The following is a 19466-nucleotide window of genomic DNA, read 5'->3' as shown; positions in this document are numbered from 1 at the left end:
AGTCGGGGCCAACTCGACGGCACATAACAACAACAACAACAACAACATATGTTTCTTTATTTCACATCTTTATGGATGCTTAAAAACATAATGCATTTTCTATATATAATTGGAGTCATGATGTAAGTATTTTTCTGACTTTTTTTCCTTTGACATTTTGTTTCTGAGAGCCATTTGTGTTGATATCTGTGGCTATAGTTGATTCATTTACCATGCTATATGAATTCTTTTTTTTTTTGGTTAATTAAATCATCTGTTTTTTATTATATTTATTGTGCTTTGGGTGAAAGTGCAGAGCAAATTGCTTTTCCATTCAAGAATTCATACACATTTTGTGACATCAATTGCTGTTCCATAATGTAACAGCAGTTTTTCCACTTCTCCCCTGTGTTCACCGTTTTACTTCATCCTTCTTTACTGTCCTGCCTTCTGAGCTTTATCCCTGGGCAGATGTTATCCTTTTGATCTCATATGGTTGCTTGTTGTAATGTGTGTGTTCCATCCTGGATTGTTGTTGCCCTTATAGGCCTTTCTGTCATTTAGCTGAAAGTTAAGCCACAGGAATAAGTAAGGCCATAGGCTCAGGGGTTCTACCAGTTTCTTCAGACTGGTAAGCTTAGTCTTTTTTATGATTTTAAGTTTTGTTCTACATATTTGTCCCACTCTACTGGATACCTTCAATTTTGATCTCTTTCAGAGCTGTCAGCAGTGGTAGCTGGGTGCCACGTAGTTTTTCTGGTCTCAAGGTCATGGAGGCTGGGGTTTACATGGCCTATGTAAATAGTCCTATGGACTAATTGTTTCCTTGCATCTTTGATTTTCTTCACTCTTCTTTGCTCTGGATAGAGAGAGACCAATAATTAATTATACCTTAGATAGCACTCACAAGCTTTTAAGACCAAGGTTGCTATTCACCAGAGTAAGATGTAACATTATCTTTATGGACTATGTTATGTCAGTTGACCTTAGTGTCCCCAGAGACTATGGTCCTGAGCCCCCATGTCCAGTGACCCTTTCCCTAAAGGTATTTGGTATGGCTAAGGAGTTTTCATAACTTTGCCCCCTATATGCTGTACTAAATTCATAGATCTATTTGCAGCATATATAAATCCATCTGTAGAAACACCCTCTGTCAAACCTATATATATTCATGGATATGGTCCCATTCATGTGTACCTGTGCCCCCACCCAATTCAGCTTCAGTGTCTGTGTGTCCAGTTATAGGTTGTTGTTATTACTGTTATTGCAAGATTGTGTATATAATAGTATTTACCTTCATTGCCTTTAACTCTTGTGCTCCTCCCAGTGACTTCCTTTGCCTTGATCATTTTGTAGTGACCTCCTCCTCATTGTGTATATTGCCTTTCCCTTCACCCAAGTTAATATGTGTCTACTCTCTAGTCAGTAATTTACTTTCTCTTCTTCTCCCAGCCCTGATAGCCTTGAAATAATTATTCTTTCTGTGTATAAACCTTTTGTTGGCTTTTTACAGTAGTGGTCTCATACAATATTTCTCCTTTTGTGATCAACTAATTTTAGTCAGTATAATGTCCTCTAGGTTCATCTGTATTGTGAGGTGTTATGCAGATTCATTATTATTCTTTAACATTGTGTAGTATTTCATGTGTGTATGTACCATGGTTCGTTTATCCATTCATTTATTCATGGGCACTGAGATTGTTTCCATTTTTTCACTATTGTGAATAATGCTCCAGTGAACATGGGTGTACAAATATGTATTTGTATCACAGCTCTTACTGCTTTAGGATATATACCTAGTAGTGTGATTGCTGGATCAAAAGGTATTTCTGTTTCCAACTTTTTAAGGAAACACCATATCATTTTCCACAGTGGTTGTACCATTTTACAGTACAAAAGTATGAAGCTTCCAGTTTTTCTATACCCTCACCAACATTTGTTGTTTTCTGTGTTGTTGAACTTTGCTATTAGTGCTGGGGTGAGATGGTACATCATTGTTGTTTTGGTTTGCCTATCTCTAATGGCTAATGTTAGCAAGCATTTCTTCATGTGTTTATTAGCTGCCTGAATGTCTTCTTTAGTGAAGTGTCTTTTTATGTCCTCTGCCCATTTTTTTTATTGGATTGTTTGCCTTTTTGTTGTTGAAGTGTTTTATAAATTTTGGAGATTAGTCAGTTGTCTGATAATGTCATTGCTGCATTTTTTTCCCCTAGTCTGTAGGCTCTCTTTTCATTCTTTGGCGAAGTCTTTTGATGCTCAAAGTTGTTTAATTTTTATGAGGTCTGTTTTCTAGTTTGTCTTCTGCTCTTTGTATGTTTTTTTAGTTATGTTTGATAGTGTATTTATGCCATGTAATAAGGCCCCTAAGTTTTCCCTGACTTTTTCTTTGATGATCTTTATAGTTTTTAGCTTTTACATTTAGGTCTTTGATTATACTGTATAAATTCTACTCTATGGGTATAATCTAATTTTTTTTTTTCTTAGTGGACATCTAGGTTATTTCCTTTTTTAAAATTTTTGTTTTGCTATTATAAACAATGATGCTGTGATTTTTCTGTGCATGTTTTCTGGCACATATATGTCAGACTATCACTTGAGTTTATACCTGAGAGTGGAATTGTTAGCTTATGAACCTCTTCAGCTTTACTAGTTAGTGACAAATTGTTTCCCGAATAGTTGTGCTAATTTATGCTCCCACCTGTACTGTATAATGACTCCCTGTTGTCTCAGAGCCTCAACGTCCCATGGTATTATCAGACTTTCTACCTTTTACCAGTCTTGGGGATGCAGTGTGGTGACTCGTTATCATTTCTTTTGCTCCCTTTTCTCCTATCCAAACTCTGCATGATGCTATTCAAGTTCTGACACTGTAAAATCTTACAGGACACTTTGGTTCCCATAAACAGTCCTCGTTTGATACCATTTTGCTTTAGCATAGTATAAAGAGTGCTGGTGGCACAGTGCTTAAGGCATTTGACTACTAACCAGAAGGTTGGTGGATCAAACCACCAGCACTCTACCAAAGGAAGACTGGGCAATCTGCTTCCATAAAGATTTACTGCCTTGGAAACCCAAAGGGGGTCACCATGAGTTGGAATTGACTTGATGGCAGTAAGTTTTTGGTTTTGGTTAGCATAATATAAACCATTTTCTTGATTTTTTTTTTTTTAAAACACTATACTAATTAATAGGAGCTCTGGTAGCATAGTGCCTAAGGTACTTGACTGCTAACCAGAAGGCTGGCGGTTCAAACCCACCAGCCACTCCTTGGAAGGAAGGTTGGGCAATCTACTTTCATAGTGATAGCACCTTAGAAACCCAAGGAGGGGTTGCTATGACTCGGGTCTGACTCGATAGCTCATAACAACAATACTAATTAATTATGTATAAAGCTATGAATTTTAAAATGAATGCTGAAAAGTCCAGTAGCAAAAGCTATGGGTTTGTTTTACAGCGTGAGAGAGAGAGAAGAAACTAATTTAGATTTGTGAAAATGAGTAAGATAGAAGAAAGGTAGCCAGATGCTAGCCTATGTAATCATAGGCAGGACAGTGTTGGCTACGTTTGTCCAGAGTATTTGCTTCTTTCACTCACTTTCTTTATAACCTTCAGGTAGCTGCCCTATCATAGACCTGAGGCTATTGAGATACCATCTAAACCTATTTCTGCTCCACAAACACACAGATGTTATTGGGTTAGGATCGGGTATTTATCTCACATCACAGGTTAATTTTTAAACTGTTTAATGCCATCAATTAAAATACAATTCAGTGTGCTAATATGAAAAGTTAAATAGAAACTTAACTGCTGTGTTCACTACAAGTCCATTGTTGTTTCTGTTGGTTACTACTTTAGGCATGAAATATTGAGACTGGCTATTAAATATATGCCAAGGGAGTAGGAGTTTGATAGGTTGGAGTAGGGAGTATATATCTATCTAGCATGGCCTATAGATTCAGCCAGCCATACTCAAATACAATAGTTAAGCTATATTAAGTAGTGCTCAATTATAGCATATAATGAGTTGTGACAGTAATTACTGTGTTTTTCATTTATGTTTTTATAATAATAGGTTACTCAAGCTGTTTTATTGGTTGATAGCTTTCTCTTTCTTTGTTTTGTCATGGCCCTTCTGTTAAGCATCAATTGACTTCTAGTTGTTTTACTCCCAATCTAGACTTTCTGTCATTATAACATACTTGTCATGATATAAAGGTGCTTATTACTTATAGCACAACTTTAATTCTCAGGAAGATATACTAAAATCTTAAGATGTATACATCTTAAATATGGTTCTTCCCTTTAAAATTTGGTGTAGTGAAAATGTAGGCATAAAGATAAAATTTAATAAACAAAACCATTGACTTCTAATTACTAGAATTATTCAATTTTGTTCTTCTAGGCATTGGAAAGCATTTTGGCAAGCGAACGATTATCATTTTCCTGCCTTAAAAACATTACTCAAACTTTAATGGACACTTTACAAAATCAAGGTAATTGGGTTTATACTGATTAGAGATTATAATCTTAACTTCAGATTTTATAATTCTAGTTATAGAAAGCTACTGCTTATGATACCATCATGTTACTTTAGTGTGGGAAAAATACATGTACAAAATAAGGAAACATTTCATACCTTTGATATTTGAGGATGTTCCCCTTCCATTTAATGTATGCAGCTGATATTCATCTGCTCATTCTTTGAATATATTGATGTTACTGAAAAAAATTTTTTTCTAATCCCTCTCCTGTGAGGAAAAATAGTATGGATTGATGAGAAGTGATTATTCTCAAACAGTTACAGAACATTGTGAAAGCTACTGCATGAGAGGAGAGCTAGCAGGTGGTATATAGATAACAACCAGGGTTTTTTTTTACTGCCATTGTCTTTTATTTCACTTTATGGGAGGAAAGCTATTTCTATAGTTAGAGCATTTTTTAAGCATTGTGGTTTTGACTGAGATAATAATAAAAAATATTTATGCTTTGAATTAATGTTTTAATAGTATAATAAATGGTCCTCTGGCATCCACATTTTCTTAGCCATTTCCCTCATGAGCAGAGTTAGGACTTCCAAATTCACAGACTGTGATTCAGTTATTAGTCCTGAGCTGTTTGGTGAATTCTACTGTTCAGATGTATTAGTCTAAAAAGAATTACATCTGAAACTGTGGGGTTGGAACTCCACATTCTATTCAAATGAGCTATCAAAATTCATTTGTTCTGAATTCTTAACATCAGGTTGTAGTATATTACTGACTTTCATCTACACTTTAATGCTTCAGCTTCTACTTGTCCTGCAAATCATATATCAAGTCAGATTTGCATTTAATTATATTTTTATTTAATTCTTCTCATGGCAACCTAAAGTGGTCTTATAAACAAATCATAATATGTCCTTTCAGGACTTTAAAAATCCTAATTTTGAGACTCCTTCCATTATGGAACTTTTCTCAGAAGATCCGTAAAGCTGACTTTTCATAAATGATGAAATCCTTTAGTGTACACATTTTAGAAATATTTCCTTTTGTAGAAAGCATAGTATATTATTAACATCCACCTCTACCCCTACCCATCCTTCTTCCTGCTAGCACGTATCAAAATCTCAAAATTTATTAAATAAAAAATTACCTTGTCCTGGGTTGGGAGTAAACCACACACCATTGTTGGAGTTCTGGAAAACCATCACTGGTTTCAAAATCTAGCCATAAATTGGATTCATAAAAATTTCAAGTATTTAATATTCTGAGTTTTGTTATGGCTATAAAAACCTGAACAGTATTCCTCTGTCTTATGTAAGAGTTCTTGAGGTTTTCATTATCTCCTTTTTTAAAGAAAAAATATTTGTTGTATACCACATGTAACTATTTAAATTATTACACAGAAATACATCATATATAATGTGATTATATCTTCAGTATTAATCCTAAAACAGTATAAAACCTGACTAAAGGGGAACAAGGAGCTCTGGTAGCATAGTGGCTAAAGCACTTGACTGCTAACCAGAAGGCTGGCAGTTCAAACCCACCAGCCACTCCTCGGAAGGAAGGTTGGGCAATCCTACTTCCGTAGTGATACTGCCTCGGAAACCCAAGGAGGGATCGCTATGAGTTGGGGCCGACTCGACGGCACATAACAACAGCAAAGGGGAACAAGGGACTCTGAAATGGAATTCGACTGTTGGTCTCTTTGCCAGCTTTCTAAAAACAAATTTTATCTTTTTTAAATAGTAAAATTATGATAAATATATATGTAACAAAACATTTGGCACTTCGTTGTTCATACATGTACAGTTCAGTGATATTTGCTTATGCCTCTCATGTTCATCAGCCATCTCCCATAATTGGTTCAACTTTTCTCTCAGTTGTCAACTTTCTTGAGGATACTTTTGTCACAATCCAATTTCTTGACTATAATGATAAGCAAGCAGCTTTATATTTGTATGTCTTTAATGAATGAGCATAATACACACAATTTGAGCTGTGGAGTGAAGGAGAATATTTTCAAAGATGATTGTAGATCATTTCTTTAAATTTAAATATTAGGTTAAGACATTTCTGCCTCTCCCTCCCCCATAAGCACCTTATTTTATTTAAAAAGTTAGACATTTTGCCACTCTGGAAAATTTATATTTGCATTCATAATCTGTTAATAGCTTAAGCATCCCAATATTTAATACAAGAGAACATCAGGGCATTATATAATATTAAGGAATTTAGTGAAAGAAAAGCTTTTTGGAGTCTTTTAAATAATATATCTCTGTAATGTGTTTTTCCTATCTTTCAGAGCTTGAGTCTGTTGATGAAGGATTGCTACAGTTTTGTACCAATAAACTGAAATTGCTCCATCTTTATGACTCTGTCAGTAAATTAAATTCCCTTGATTTTCATTCAGATACACCATTCTCTGATATTGTGAGTAATCCCAAATTGTACTACTGTAGAGAATAATCTCCTTGATGATTTTTTTTTTTTTTAAATTGGTAGTAAAGCTAGAAAAGAAGACTGAGGATTGTTTCTGAATTTTGAAGGTGTATAGCTCCCTGCTGGCCCTCTATGCCTTGCTGCAAAATTTTAATTATGTCAGTATACTAAATTTTATTGTTAATCCAGTGTTACTGCCCTACCATTGTCTTTAGTATTTCTTAAGATTACTTCTTATAAATAACAGTTACTTCTGGAAGAATTTCACCAGTTATATTTATTTTACTGAAATGGCAAAACTTCAGTTTCTTTCAAAGAAAAAAAATGATTCTGCCAAACAAAAAAAAATCAGTTTTTCTGTTGTGTTGTTGCTAGTAAACTCATACAGATTGCTTTTTTGATACTGCATAATGGAATACATTTAAAAAAATATGTGCCTTACCTCAAAGTGTTTATACTAATTCTGTCTAATGATTAACATTAGTATTCTAGATCTTTATTTTGTAAAACATGAGAAAGTGAAAAGACCTTGTAGTCTTTATTACAATCTCATATTGCTTATTTCTGAGAATGATTTATAAAATTCTTACTTTTTTCAGAAAAATAAAGTTTCTCTGAGAGGAAATAGAGACACATATTGTCCTTCTTTTCCATCAGGTTACTGTGTGACACTGGGCAAGTTGCCTACCTTCAGGGCCTCATGTCTTCTACTAATCTAAGAATTATTATAGTTCAGTATATCATTGAACTACTAACGTGTCTAATAGTATTTCATAGTTTACTTGTTTTTAAAAATAACAGCCTAAAGTAAATGAATAAATTTAATCTTGTATACCATCACTCATTTTTCAAGTTTGTTGTACTGTGATGGCTTGCATTTTGCTGTGCCACCAGTGTTTCAAATACCACCCACTAGGGTCACCCATGGTTGACAGGTCTCAGTGGAGCTTCCAGACTAGAAAGAAGAAAGAGAGGCAGTCCATTTATGGAAAAAACGGCCGCTGAAAAACACTGAAGTGTTGTCTGATACAGTGCTGAAAGATGAATACCTCAGGTTGGAAAGCACTCAAAATATGACTGATGAAGATCTGCCTCTTCAAAGTGGAGTTGACCTTAATGATGCGGATAGAATAAAACTTTCAGGACCTTATTTGCTGATGTTGTGCAAGTCAGAATGAGAAGAAACAGCTGCAAACATTCATTAATAATCGGAACATGGGATATATAGAGCATGAATCTAGGAAAATTGGAAGTTGTGAAAATGAAATGGAACACACAGAGATTGATATTCTAGGCTGAGCTGAAATGGACTGGTATTGGCCATTTTGAATCAGACATTCATATGGTCGGTCACCTCTGCCAGGAATGACAAATTGAGGAAGAGTGGGATCACATTCATCATCAAAAAGAACATTTCAAGATCTATCCTGAAATACAGTGCTGTCAGTGGTAGGATAATACCCTATTCTTCAAGGAAGGCCAGTTACTATTACTGCTATTCATATTTATGCACCAGCCACTAAAGCTAAAGATGAAAAAATGGAAGATTTTTTTGCCAACTTCTGCAGTCTAGTTTGACTGACTAAAACATGCAGTCAAGATGCATTGATATCACTGGTAATTGGAACACGAAAATTGTAAACAACCGTTGGTTGGAAAATATGGCCTTGGTGATAGAAGGGACCTGATCATATAATTAAAAGAATTTTGCCAGACGAACAGTTTGCTCATTGCAAGTAAGTATTTTCAAATATATAAATAGCAACTATAAATGTGGACCTCAACAAATGAAATACAAGGGAATTAAATCAACTACATCTGTGGAAAGAGACAGTGGAGATGCTCAGTATCATCAGTCAGAACAAGGCCAAGGCCCAATTGTGGATCAGACCATCAGTTGCTCATATGAAGTTTATGTTGAAGCTGAAGAAAACGAAAATACTTCTACGAGAGCCAAAATACAGCCTTGAGTATATCCCACCTGAATATAGAGACTAACTGAAGAATAGATTTAACACATTAAACACCAGTGACCTGAAAGCAGATGAGTTATGGAATGATATGAAGGACATTATACAGGAAAGAAAGAAAAGACCAAAATGGATGTCAGAAAAGACTCTGAAACTTGCTCTTGAATGGAGAGAAGCTAAAGTGAACATAATAAAGGACATATATACAAAATCAACAGCTGACATTATTCTCAGTAGATAGATAGAGACTGAAACCATTCCCCTTGCAAATGAGAACTAGACAAGGATGACCTCTCACCACTTCTATTCAGTATTGTATTGGAAGTCCTAGCCAGGGCAATAAGACAAGAAAGGGAAATAAAAGGCATCAAATGGGTAAGGAAGAAGTAAAACTATCCCTATTTGCACATGATGAGATCCTATACATAGAAAACCCAAGAGACTCAGCAAGAAAACTACTGGAACTAATTGAGATGAGAGATTTAGCATGGTGATAGGAAAGAATATCAGCATACAAAAATCACTTGAATTCCTCTACACCAGCAAAGAGATTGCTAAAAAGGAAATAAGGAAATCAACATCATTTATAATAGCTACCAAAAAAATGAAATATTGGGATATAAAACATACCAGAGACACAGAAGACCTATACAAGGAAAACCGCAAAACACTACTTCAAGAAACCATAAGAAATCTACATAAATGGAAGAACGTATCATGCTCTTCGATAGGAAGATTGAGCATTGTGAAAATGTCAGTATTACCAAAGCAATCCATACATTCAGTACAGTCCCAATCCAGATTCCTTCAGCATTCTTTAAGGATATGGAAAAACCAATCACTAATTTTATATGGAGAGGAGAGAGACCTCAGACAAGCAAAGCACTATTGAAGAAGAACAAAAAAGTAGAAGGTCTCACACTTCTGGATCTCAAAACCTACGTGCAGCCACAGTGGCCAGAATGGCTTGGTATTGGTACGATGGCACACACATAGACCAGTGGAATAGAATTGTGAACACAGAAATAGATCCATCAACATCTGTGATCTGTGACAAAAGGCCAAAATCCATAAAATGGGGAAGAGATAGTCTCTTTAACAAATGGGGCCAGAAAAACCAATTTTCCATTTGCAGAAAACTGAAACAAGATCCATACTTTACACCATGCACAAAAACTAACTCCAGATGGATCAAAGACTTAAATGTAAAACCTAAAACAGTAAAGTTCCTCAAGGAAAAAGTAGGGGCAAACTTAGGGGCCCCAGTTTATGGCATAAATAGACTATAAAGCATAATCCAAGATGTATAAAGAGCAAAAGATAAACTAGATGATTGGGACCTTCTCACAATTAAGTTCTTATGCCCATCAAAAGACTTCTCCAAAAGAATGAAAAGAGAACCTGTTGTTATTGTTGCTGTTAGGTGCTGTTGAGTAGTCTCCAACTCATAGCGACCCTGTGTGCATCAGAACAAAACACTGCCTGGTCCTGTGAAACCTCACAATCCCTACTATAGCCAAACCCATCACAGCAGCCACCATGTCAGTCCATCTTTTTGAGGACCTTCCCCTTTTTCTTTGACCCTCCACTTTACTAAGCATGACATCCTTGTCCAGAGAATGGTCCCTTCTGATAACATGACCAAAGTAAGTGAGACAAAGTCTGGCCATTCTCACTTCCAAGGTACATTCTGGCTGCACTTCCTCCAGAACAGATTTGTTCTTTTAGCATTCTTTGCCAACACCATGACTTAAAAGCATCACCTCTTCTTCATTCTTCCTGATTCGTTGTCCAGCTCTCACATGCATATGAGGTGATTGAAAATACCGTGGCTTGGGTTAGGTGTACCTTAGTCTTCAAGGAGACTTCTTCAGCACTTGAAAGAGGTCTTTGCAGCAGATTTGCCCAATGCAGTACATCGTCTGTTGTTTTAACTGCTGCTTGCATTGGTGTTGATTGTAGAACCACGTAATATGAAGTCTTTGACAACTTCAATCTTTTTCTCCATTGATTGTGATGCTGCTTCTCAGTCCAGTTGTGAGGATTTTTTGTTTTCTTTATTTGAGGTGTGATCCAAACTGTAGTTGGAACTCTGGTAGCGTAGTGCCTAAGGCACTTGACTGCTAACCAGAAGGTTGGCGGTTCAAACCCACCAGTCACTCCTCAGAAGGAAGGTTGGGCAATCTACTTCTATAGTGATACTGCCTCGGAAACGCAGGAGGGGTCGTTATGAGTCAGATCTGACTCGACGGCACAACAACAACCATACTGCAGACTGTAATCTTCAGTCTTCCTCAGTAAGTGCTTTAAGTCATCCTCACTTTCAGCAAGCAAAGTTGTGTCATCTGCATATCACAGGTTATTAAGCCTTCCTTCAATCCTGATGGCACATTATTCTTCATATAGTCCAGCTTCTCAGATTATTTGCTCAGCATACAGATTGAATAAGTGTGGTGAAAGGATATAATCCAGATTTTCCTGATTTTAAACTGTGCAGTATTCCTGATTTTAAACTGTGCAGTATCCCCTTGTTCTGTTCGAATGACAGCCTCCTGTTCTGTGTAGAGTTTCCTCATGAGTGCAGTTTATATCCTAAAGAAGTGAGAGCAAGAACACAAACAGATATATGTACACTCATGTTCATCCCAGCACTAATCACAATAGCAAAGAGATGGAAACAACCTAAGTGTCCATCATCAGAAGAATGGATAACCAAATTATGGTACGTACACACAGTGGAATATTAGCAGCAGTAAAGAGTAATGTAGACTCTGCAAACACTGCATCATGTGGATGAACTTGGAGGACATTATGCTAAGTGAAATAAGTCAGTCATAGAAGGACAATTACTGCATTAGTCTACTATTGTAAAAAGTCAGGGAAAAGTTTATATATGGAAGGAAACTTTCTTGTTTACAAACATGGTGGGGGGGAGGGAAGGGAAAACTGGTGGATAGGTGGAGACAGGTATTGATTTGGGTGAAGGAAAAGGCAGTATACCAAAATTGAGTGACCAACACAATAACACTAAGGAAAAGGAAGACATAAAGAGGTGCACAATAGGTACAGACAACAAAGATAAACCCTTTTATATATATATATATAATACTGCATTATCAGTGATAACAAAATTAATGTATGGGTAAATAGTTGGGTAGACAGGCTGAATAAGAATAAAATAAAATGAATGGAAGAAATAATGATATAAAAGATCTGAACAGAAGATTTCAAAAGATGGTTTGAGAAGACAAAGTAAAATGCAATGAAATGTGCAAAAACTTGGAGTTAGAAAATCAAAAGGGAAGACCACGCTCAGCATTTCTCAAGCTGAACTGAAGACAAAATTCAAGCCTTGAGTTGCAATATTGAATGATTCTGTGGGCAAAATATTGAATGGTGCAGGAAGCATCAAAAGAACATGGAAGGATACAGAGAATCATTGTACCAGAAATAATTGGTCCACATTCAGCCATTTCAGGAGGTAACATATGATGAAGAACTAGTGATATTGAGGGAAGAAGTGCAAGGTGCACTGCAGGAATTAGTAAAAAACGATGTTCCAGGAATAGAATGAATACCTCTTGAGGTACTTCAACAACTTGATTCAACACTGGACGCACTCACTTGTTTGTGCCAACTAGTTTGCAAGACAGCTATCTGGCCACCTGACTGGAAGAGATCCAACATCTGTCCTATTTCCAAAGAAAGGTAATATGGCAGAATGTGGAAATTATGGAACAGTGTCATTAATACCACACATAAGTAAAATTTTACTGAAAATAATCTCTAAAAATAATTGCTGCAGTACCTCTACAGGGAATTGCTACATATTCAAGCCAGATTCAGAAGAGGACGTTGGATGGAGATATCATTGCTGAGGTCAGATCGATCTTGATTCAAAGGAAAGAATAACTGAAAGATACTTACTTATGTTTTATTGACTATGCAAAGGCATTCAATTATGTGGATCATAAATTAAGGAAAACATTGTGAAGAAGGGAAATATGCAATTCATTGTGCTCATGTGGAACTGTACATAGAAAAAGAGATTGTCATTCAGACAGGATAAGGGGATACCACATGGTTTAAAATCAGGAAAGGTGTGTGTCAGGGCTGTGTATTTTCGTCATCCTTACTCAGTCTGTATGCTGAGCAAATAACCTGAGAGGAATGGCATCAGGACTGGAGGAAGGCTTATTTACAACCTGCGATATGCAGATCCTTGCTTGCTGAAAGTGAAGAAAGTGAAGATTTGAAGTTGTTACAGATGAAGATTAAAGACTGCAGCCTTTAGTGTGGATCACACCTCAGCATAAAACAAATATCCTCACAACTGAACCAATAAGCAACATCATGGTAAATGGAGAAAAGATTGAAATTGTCAAGGATTTCATTTTACTTGGATTCACAATCAATGTCCACGGAAGCAACTGTCAAGAAATCAAACAATGTGTTGCATTGGGCAGATCTGCTGCAAAAGACTTCCTTAGTTAAAGAGCAAAGATGTTACTTTAAAGTTTAAGGTGCTCCTGACCCAAGCCATGATATTTTTAGTAGCCTCATATGTATGTGAGAGCTGAACAGTGAGTAAGGAAGACCAAAGAATTGACACATTTAAATTGTGGTATTGGCAAAGAATGTTGACTGTGCCATAGACTGCCAGAAGAACAAACAAATATGTCTTGAAAGAAGTACAGCCGGAATGCTATTTAGATGCAAGAATGGCCAGACTTCATCTTTTGTATGCTGGTCATGTTATTTCGAGGGAGCAGTGTTTGGAGAAGGATATCATGCCTGGGAAAACAGGGTCAGTGAAAATTGGGAAAACCCTCAACAAGATGCAGTGGCTGCAACAGTGGGCATGGGCTCAAGCATAGCAGCGACTGTGAGGATGGCTCAGGACCAGAGAGTGTTTTCATTTTTTTGTACATAGGGTCATTATGAGTTGAAACCAACTCAACGACACCCAACAGCAACAATTAACAGTTTCGTTCAAGAGGAAAGAAAACTTAACTTGCTGTGGCAAATTTATGGTCAGTCATTTAAGTGTGTGCAAGCCCATGTATTTGTATGTGGTGTGTATGCTTGTTTCTACTTTTGAAAAATAGGTAGCATTTAGAGATATTTCTGAGCATATGGTATGTAAAAATAGTCTATGAAAGGCTGGCAATTTCTATTTGTGACTTTTCCATCTCTTCTGTATTCCTCAAGCCACATAGAGGACATATATGTATAAAGATACAATGAGGATTATTTTAACCATGTTTTTATTTTGAAGTTTTGTTTTTCATAATAAATAGCATTTAATATCAAATAGTTCATTAGTTTCTTCAGAATCACAAGAGTTGCAGTTGACACCCTTGTTAATTTTTTGAGTCTACAATAATGCATGTTTATTAAAATTCAAACTATAAAAATGGTGCTTTTAGTGGTATATAGATTTGTTTACTTTATTTAAATAACCTCCTACTCATGAAATGTGGTAATTTGATAGTAAAGCAGGATACATTATAGCTATCACATTAATAAATAAGTCACTGTTTGCTTAACTCTTAAATAAAGTTTTTTACTGCTCTGCCTAGCTTTGTAGCTGTGCATTTCACTTGGAATGTTAGGAGTTAACATAAGAAGAAATGTGGTATATTCAGAATTATTTTCCCCTTGTTTTTAAGGACTTGGCTGTTTTACTAAGGCTTGATGAAAAAGAACTGCTGAAGCTCCAGTCATTACTGGAGAAGTATAAGCAAGAGAACACCAGAACTGCTGTCCGATTTTCTGACAATAAGGATGGTGTGTTGCCTGTAAAAACATTTCTGGAGTATGTGGAATACGAGAAAGATGTGATCAACATAAAGAAGATAAGTGAAGACGAGTACGTAGCTTTAGGTAGGTAGAATAATAAATTGCTGTTTGAATTCTTCCTCTTCAGAAGAAAACCTGTTGGGAGTACACAGTATCTCAAAGATTGAGTTTGTTTTGAAATTAAAATAACCAAGGAATTTAATATTTATTTTTGGCCATTAAAAGATAATTTGCATATGTACGAGCTGTGTCATTTAAATTGTATTAATAAGTATATTAAAATGACAGTGCTGAACATGTCATGATTTGTCTTCTGCTTTAATAAATCAAGCAAATTGAACCACTATCTTCTCTCATATGCTGTTTTGCTTCTTTAGGACTCTAGATTGCAATTCAGGAAGATTGTTAGTCCAGATGGCAAGGGGTTATTGGTTAATGTGTTTGATTTTATTTTATCAGGGAGTTTCTTTTTTTGGAAGTGCTTGCATGGAGAAAGCTCCACTGAGGATATGTGTCACACTTTGGAGTCTGCTGGACTTAGCCCCCAGCTATTGCTGGTAAGGTTTTTCATTGCTGGATGTTGTTCTTCCTTGCCAGTGTCATCCAGAAGTCATTTTTAAGCCTTGTCCTTTAGTATATCATAGAACTTACATGAAAGTCTTCTAAAAATGATCAGACAAATTTATAATCACCGTATTTAATTGGATAATGATACTTTATTTTTCTTATTCCCTGTAAGTTATAACAAGCATATTCTGTGATTGGCATAAAATTAAATTTAGAATCTGACATGCATATATGCATTTATGATTGACTGTGAACATCAGTAAAAATTGTCATTTTAGAAATCAGATCTTATTTGGAGAACAAAAAATTTCTCTTAAACTGATATGGAATTTTTATCAAACATTTCCAGACTTTGAATATATAAGTTAGCTTTTAATCTCTCTAATATAACGATGTAAAACAAAAGAATGAGCCACTGGAAAAACAGAAAGAGATCTTTATTACCCTTTCTGAAAAGGTATAGGGAGTTATGGAGTCTGCCGGAGGTGCAACTGGTTAAGCTTTTGATAACTAGCCAAATGGTTGGCAATCTGGACTGTACAGAGTCTCCTTGAAATAGAAGCCTGGTGATGTACTTCCAAAAGGTCACAGCCTTGAAAACCTGTAGTCTGCATACATTGGGTCACCAGGGATTAGAATCAACTTGGTGACAACTAACAGCAACAATAGAGGGAAGTAAATCCATCATCAATCATCAGTTCTCTGTCTCTCTTTTACACACACACACACACACACACACACACTTTTCTGTATCCTTACTCACAACTTATGCATCTTACCTCAGTAAGCTTGTTGCCTATATTAATGCATTGTTTTTATTGAACATTTAAATCCTTTAAAAATAGATTATTGTATATCACTATCAAAAAAAGGAAAAAAAAAAAAAAGAACAAACTCACTGCTGTCAAGTTGATTTGACTTGTAACAACCACTCTTTGGGTTTCTGAGGAGTGCCTGGTGGGTTTTAACTGCCAGCCTTCTGATTAGCAGTCAGATGCCTTAGGCACTATGCTACTATAGCAGTGAGGAAATAAGACAGTTAAAAATAGAAATACACAGTTAAGAATGTTCATACCCAAACCCAAACTAAGTGCCATCAAGTTGATTGTAACTCATAGTGACTCTAGGACAGAGTAGAACTTCCCCATAGAGTTTCCAAGGCTATAAATCTTTATAGGAACAGACAGCCTCCTCTTTGTCTGGTGGAATAGCTGGTGGATTCAAACTGCCAGCCTTTTGCTTACCAGCTGAATGCTTTAATTGGTATGCTACCAGAGGCCCTTTCTGAATGCTCACAGTAGCTTTATTTATGATAGTCGAAACTGAAAACTACACAAATGTCCTTCAGGGGGTAAGTGGTACATCCTTACCATGGAATACTATTCAGCAATGAAAAGGAATAGACTATTGATAACCTGCAACTCAAGGAAGATATGCTGAGTGAAAAAGCCTATCTCTGAGGGATGGACATATAATGCATGATTCCATTTATGTAACATTCGAGAAATAGCACAGTTATAGTGATGAAGAACAGATTAGTTGTTGCCAAGAGTTAGTAATGAGTTGAGAGAGAAGATGAGTGTGTCTATAAAAGGTCACACAAGGAAGTCCTTTGCTGATGGTGTAATTGAGTTCCTTGATTGTGATGGTGAATATACAAGGTTACGCAGTGATAACATTATATAAAGGTATATACCTACCCACTTAGAAATGAGTTCTTGTATAGCTGGTGAAATCTGAATAAGCTGTGTGGATTTTACCTATGTCACTTTCTTGGCTTTGAAACTGTATTATAGTTATGAAAGATGTTCATATTGCTCAAGGCTAGGGAAAGGGCACAGGACTTCCCTGTGCATTTCTTTGCCCTTGCCTGTGAATCTATAATTATTTTAAAATAAGTTTTTTACAAGGGGATAAGTATATCTGTCCAATTTGAGATGCTTAAATGAGCACACAGTACTACTTATTTTACAGTGTGTTTAATCAATACCAATACTCTATTGTCTACATTCATCTGGGGATAAGGAAGCTTTTGGAGGGGGGCTGACTCCTTACTGTAAGCTGTATGCAAAAATTAACTCAAAAATGGAACACAGACCTAAATGTAAGAGTTAAAACTATAGATCTTACTGAAGAAAACATCGCTGTGACCTTAGTTTAAGCAAAGATTTCCTTGGATACAAAAAGCATGAACCATAAAAGAAAAAGATACTGTTAACAAACTGAGAGGGCAAGCTTCTTTTTCAAAACATGTATCTGATAAATGACTTGTATCCATAGTGTATAAAGAATTTGTGTAACTCAATAATAAGACATAATACATTAAAAACTGAGCAAAAGATTTGGACAGGCATATCACTAAAAAATATACATACAGGTGGCAAATAATCACATGAAAAGATGTTAAACATCATTAGTTACTAGAGGCCAAACCAAAATCCACATCATGCCATCGAGTCAAATCCGACTCAACGACCCTTCCTTGGGTTTGTGAGGCGGTATTTCTATGGAAGTAGATTGCCCAGTCTTCCTTCTGTGGAGTGGCTGGTGGGTTTGGACTGCCAGCCTTCTGGTTACCAGTCAAATGCCTTAGGCACTATGCCACCAGAGCTTCTTAGTTACTAGAGAAATGCAGTCTAAAACCATGGTGGTCCTTGCACCACTAGAATGGCTAAAATTTAAAAAGACTAATCATAGCAAGTATTGCTGAAAATGTGGAGCAATCAGAACTTTTCCTGTACAGCTAGCAGAAATGCGAAGTAATACAACCATTTTGGAGAGCAGTTTGGCAGTTACCATAAAAATCCAATTGTTGTTGTTGTTATGTGCCATCGAGTCAGACCCGGCTCATAGCGACCCTTCATTGGGTTTCTGAGGCGCTATCCCTACGGAAGTAGATTGCCCCATCTTCCTTCTGAGGAGTGGCTGGTGGGTTAGAACCGCCAGCCTTTTGGTTAGCAGTCAAATGCCTTAGGCACTACGCCACCAGAGCTAGCTATTTATTCAAGAGAAATGAAAATACATGTTCACACTCAGTCATAGACTAAGATGTTCTTAGTAACTTTATTCATAATAGCCCAAACTGAAGACAGCCCAAATGTCTACCAGCTGGTAAGTGGATAAATTGTAGTGTATCCATATAATGGAGTGAACTACTGATACACAAAATCACACAAATGAGTCTCAAAAGCATTAAGTGAAAGTATTCAGAAACAAAAGATGCTTACCATATGATTTCAGTTATATGAAATACCAGAATAACCAAGAATATTGTGACAGAAAGCACAGCAGTGTTTGCTAGGTGATGAGATGAGGCTTGGAGATTGACTACAGAGACACAAGGGAACTTTTTGTGTGATGGAATTGTGCTTTAGCATATTTATGGTATTGGTTACACAATTTTAAGATTAATGAATTCATTGTATGCACTTGACTGCTAACCAGAAGGCTGACGGTTCAAACCCACCAACCACTCTTCGGAAGGAATGTTGGGCAATTTACTTCCGTAGCGATACTGCCTTGGAAACCCAAGAAGGGGTCGCTATGAGTCGGGTCAGACTTGACAGCACATAACAACAACATTGTATATGCAGTGAAACCTGTGAGAGTCGGATCTCAATAGGACTGCTTGTTTCTCCAGATCTCATAAGTCTCTACCTTTGACAGGGTGCACCCTTCCTTTAGTGGAAGGGAGCTCTGGTGGCATAGTGCCTAAGGCATTTGACTGCTAACCAGAAGGCTGGTGGTTCAAACCCACTACCCCCTCCTCAGAAGGAAGACTGGGAAATCTACTTCCATAGAGATACTGCCTTGGAAACCCAAGGAGGGGTCGCTATGAGTCAGATTCAACTCAACAGCAATGAGTTTGGTTTAGAGTTTTTTTAGTGCGAAGTATTTGAATTTTCCTTCTTTGATAGGTTTCTGCCTTACACAGATTCAGACTATTGCAGGTTTTACTGTATATATTATGCTGTGATAAAGCAGATTAAAAATATATAGTTATATATAGACGATTTGCCTACTTAAAATAACCACAAAGTCTGTAAGAATATAGACCTCCATATCCATGGATTCCGCATCCATGGATTTAGCCAACCACAGGTCAAACATATTTTTCAAAAAAGAACAGTTAAGGGGCCAAAACAATCCTTCAAAGGCTAAAAAGAGAGCATAAAGTGCTTTTTTACATCGTATTAGTTATTATAAGTAATCTAGAGAGGATTTA

General features: G+C 36.4%; 1 protein-coding gene across 1 annotated transcript in view; it reads left to right on the top strand.

The window, feature by feature from the left end:
- The window catches only part of RAB3GAP2 (RAB3 GTPase activating non-catalytic protein subunit 2), a 175304-nt gene that overhangs the window by 126599 nt on the left and 29239 nt on the right, over positions 1-19466 (top strand). Inside the window, exons 18-21 of the mRNA XM_007936932.2 lie at positions 4382-4472; positions 6766-6893; positions 14545-14758; positions 15134-15231. Coding sequence (XP_007935123.1) covers positions 4382-4472; positions 6766-6893; positions 14545-14758; positions 15134-15231 — 531 coding nt within the window. The remainder of the gene's footprint in view (positions 1-4381; positions 4473-6765; positions 6894-14544; positions 14759-15133; positions 15232-19466) is intronic.

The sequence above is a fragment of the Orycteropus afer genome, unplaced genomic scaffold, assembly GCF_000298275.1.
Source record: "Orycteropus afer afer isolate SDZICR_OR568_19922 unplaced genomic scaffold, OryAfe1.0 scaffold00039, whole genome shotgun sequence".
Lineage (NCBI taxonomy): Eukaryota > Metazoa > Chordata > Mammalia > Tubulidentata > Orycteropodidae > Orycteropus > Orycteropus afer.
Note: the sequence above shows the minus strand (reverse complement) of the source record. Positions and strands in the feature narration are given on the sequence as shown.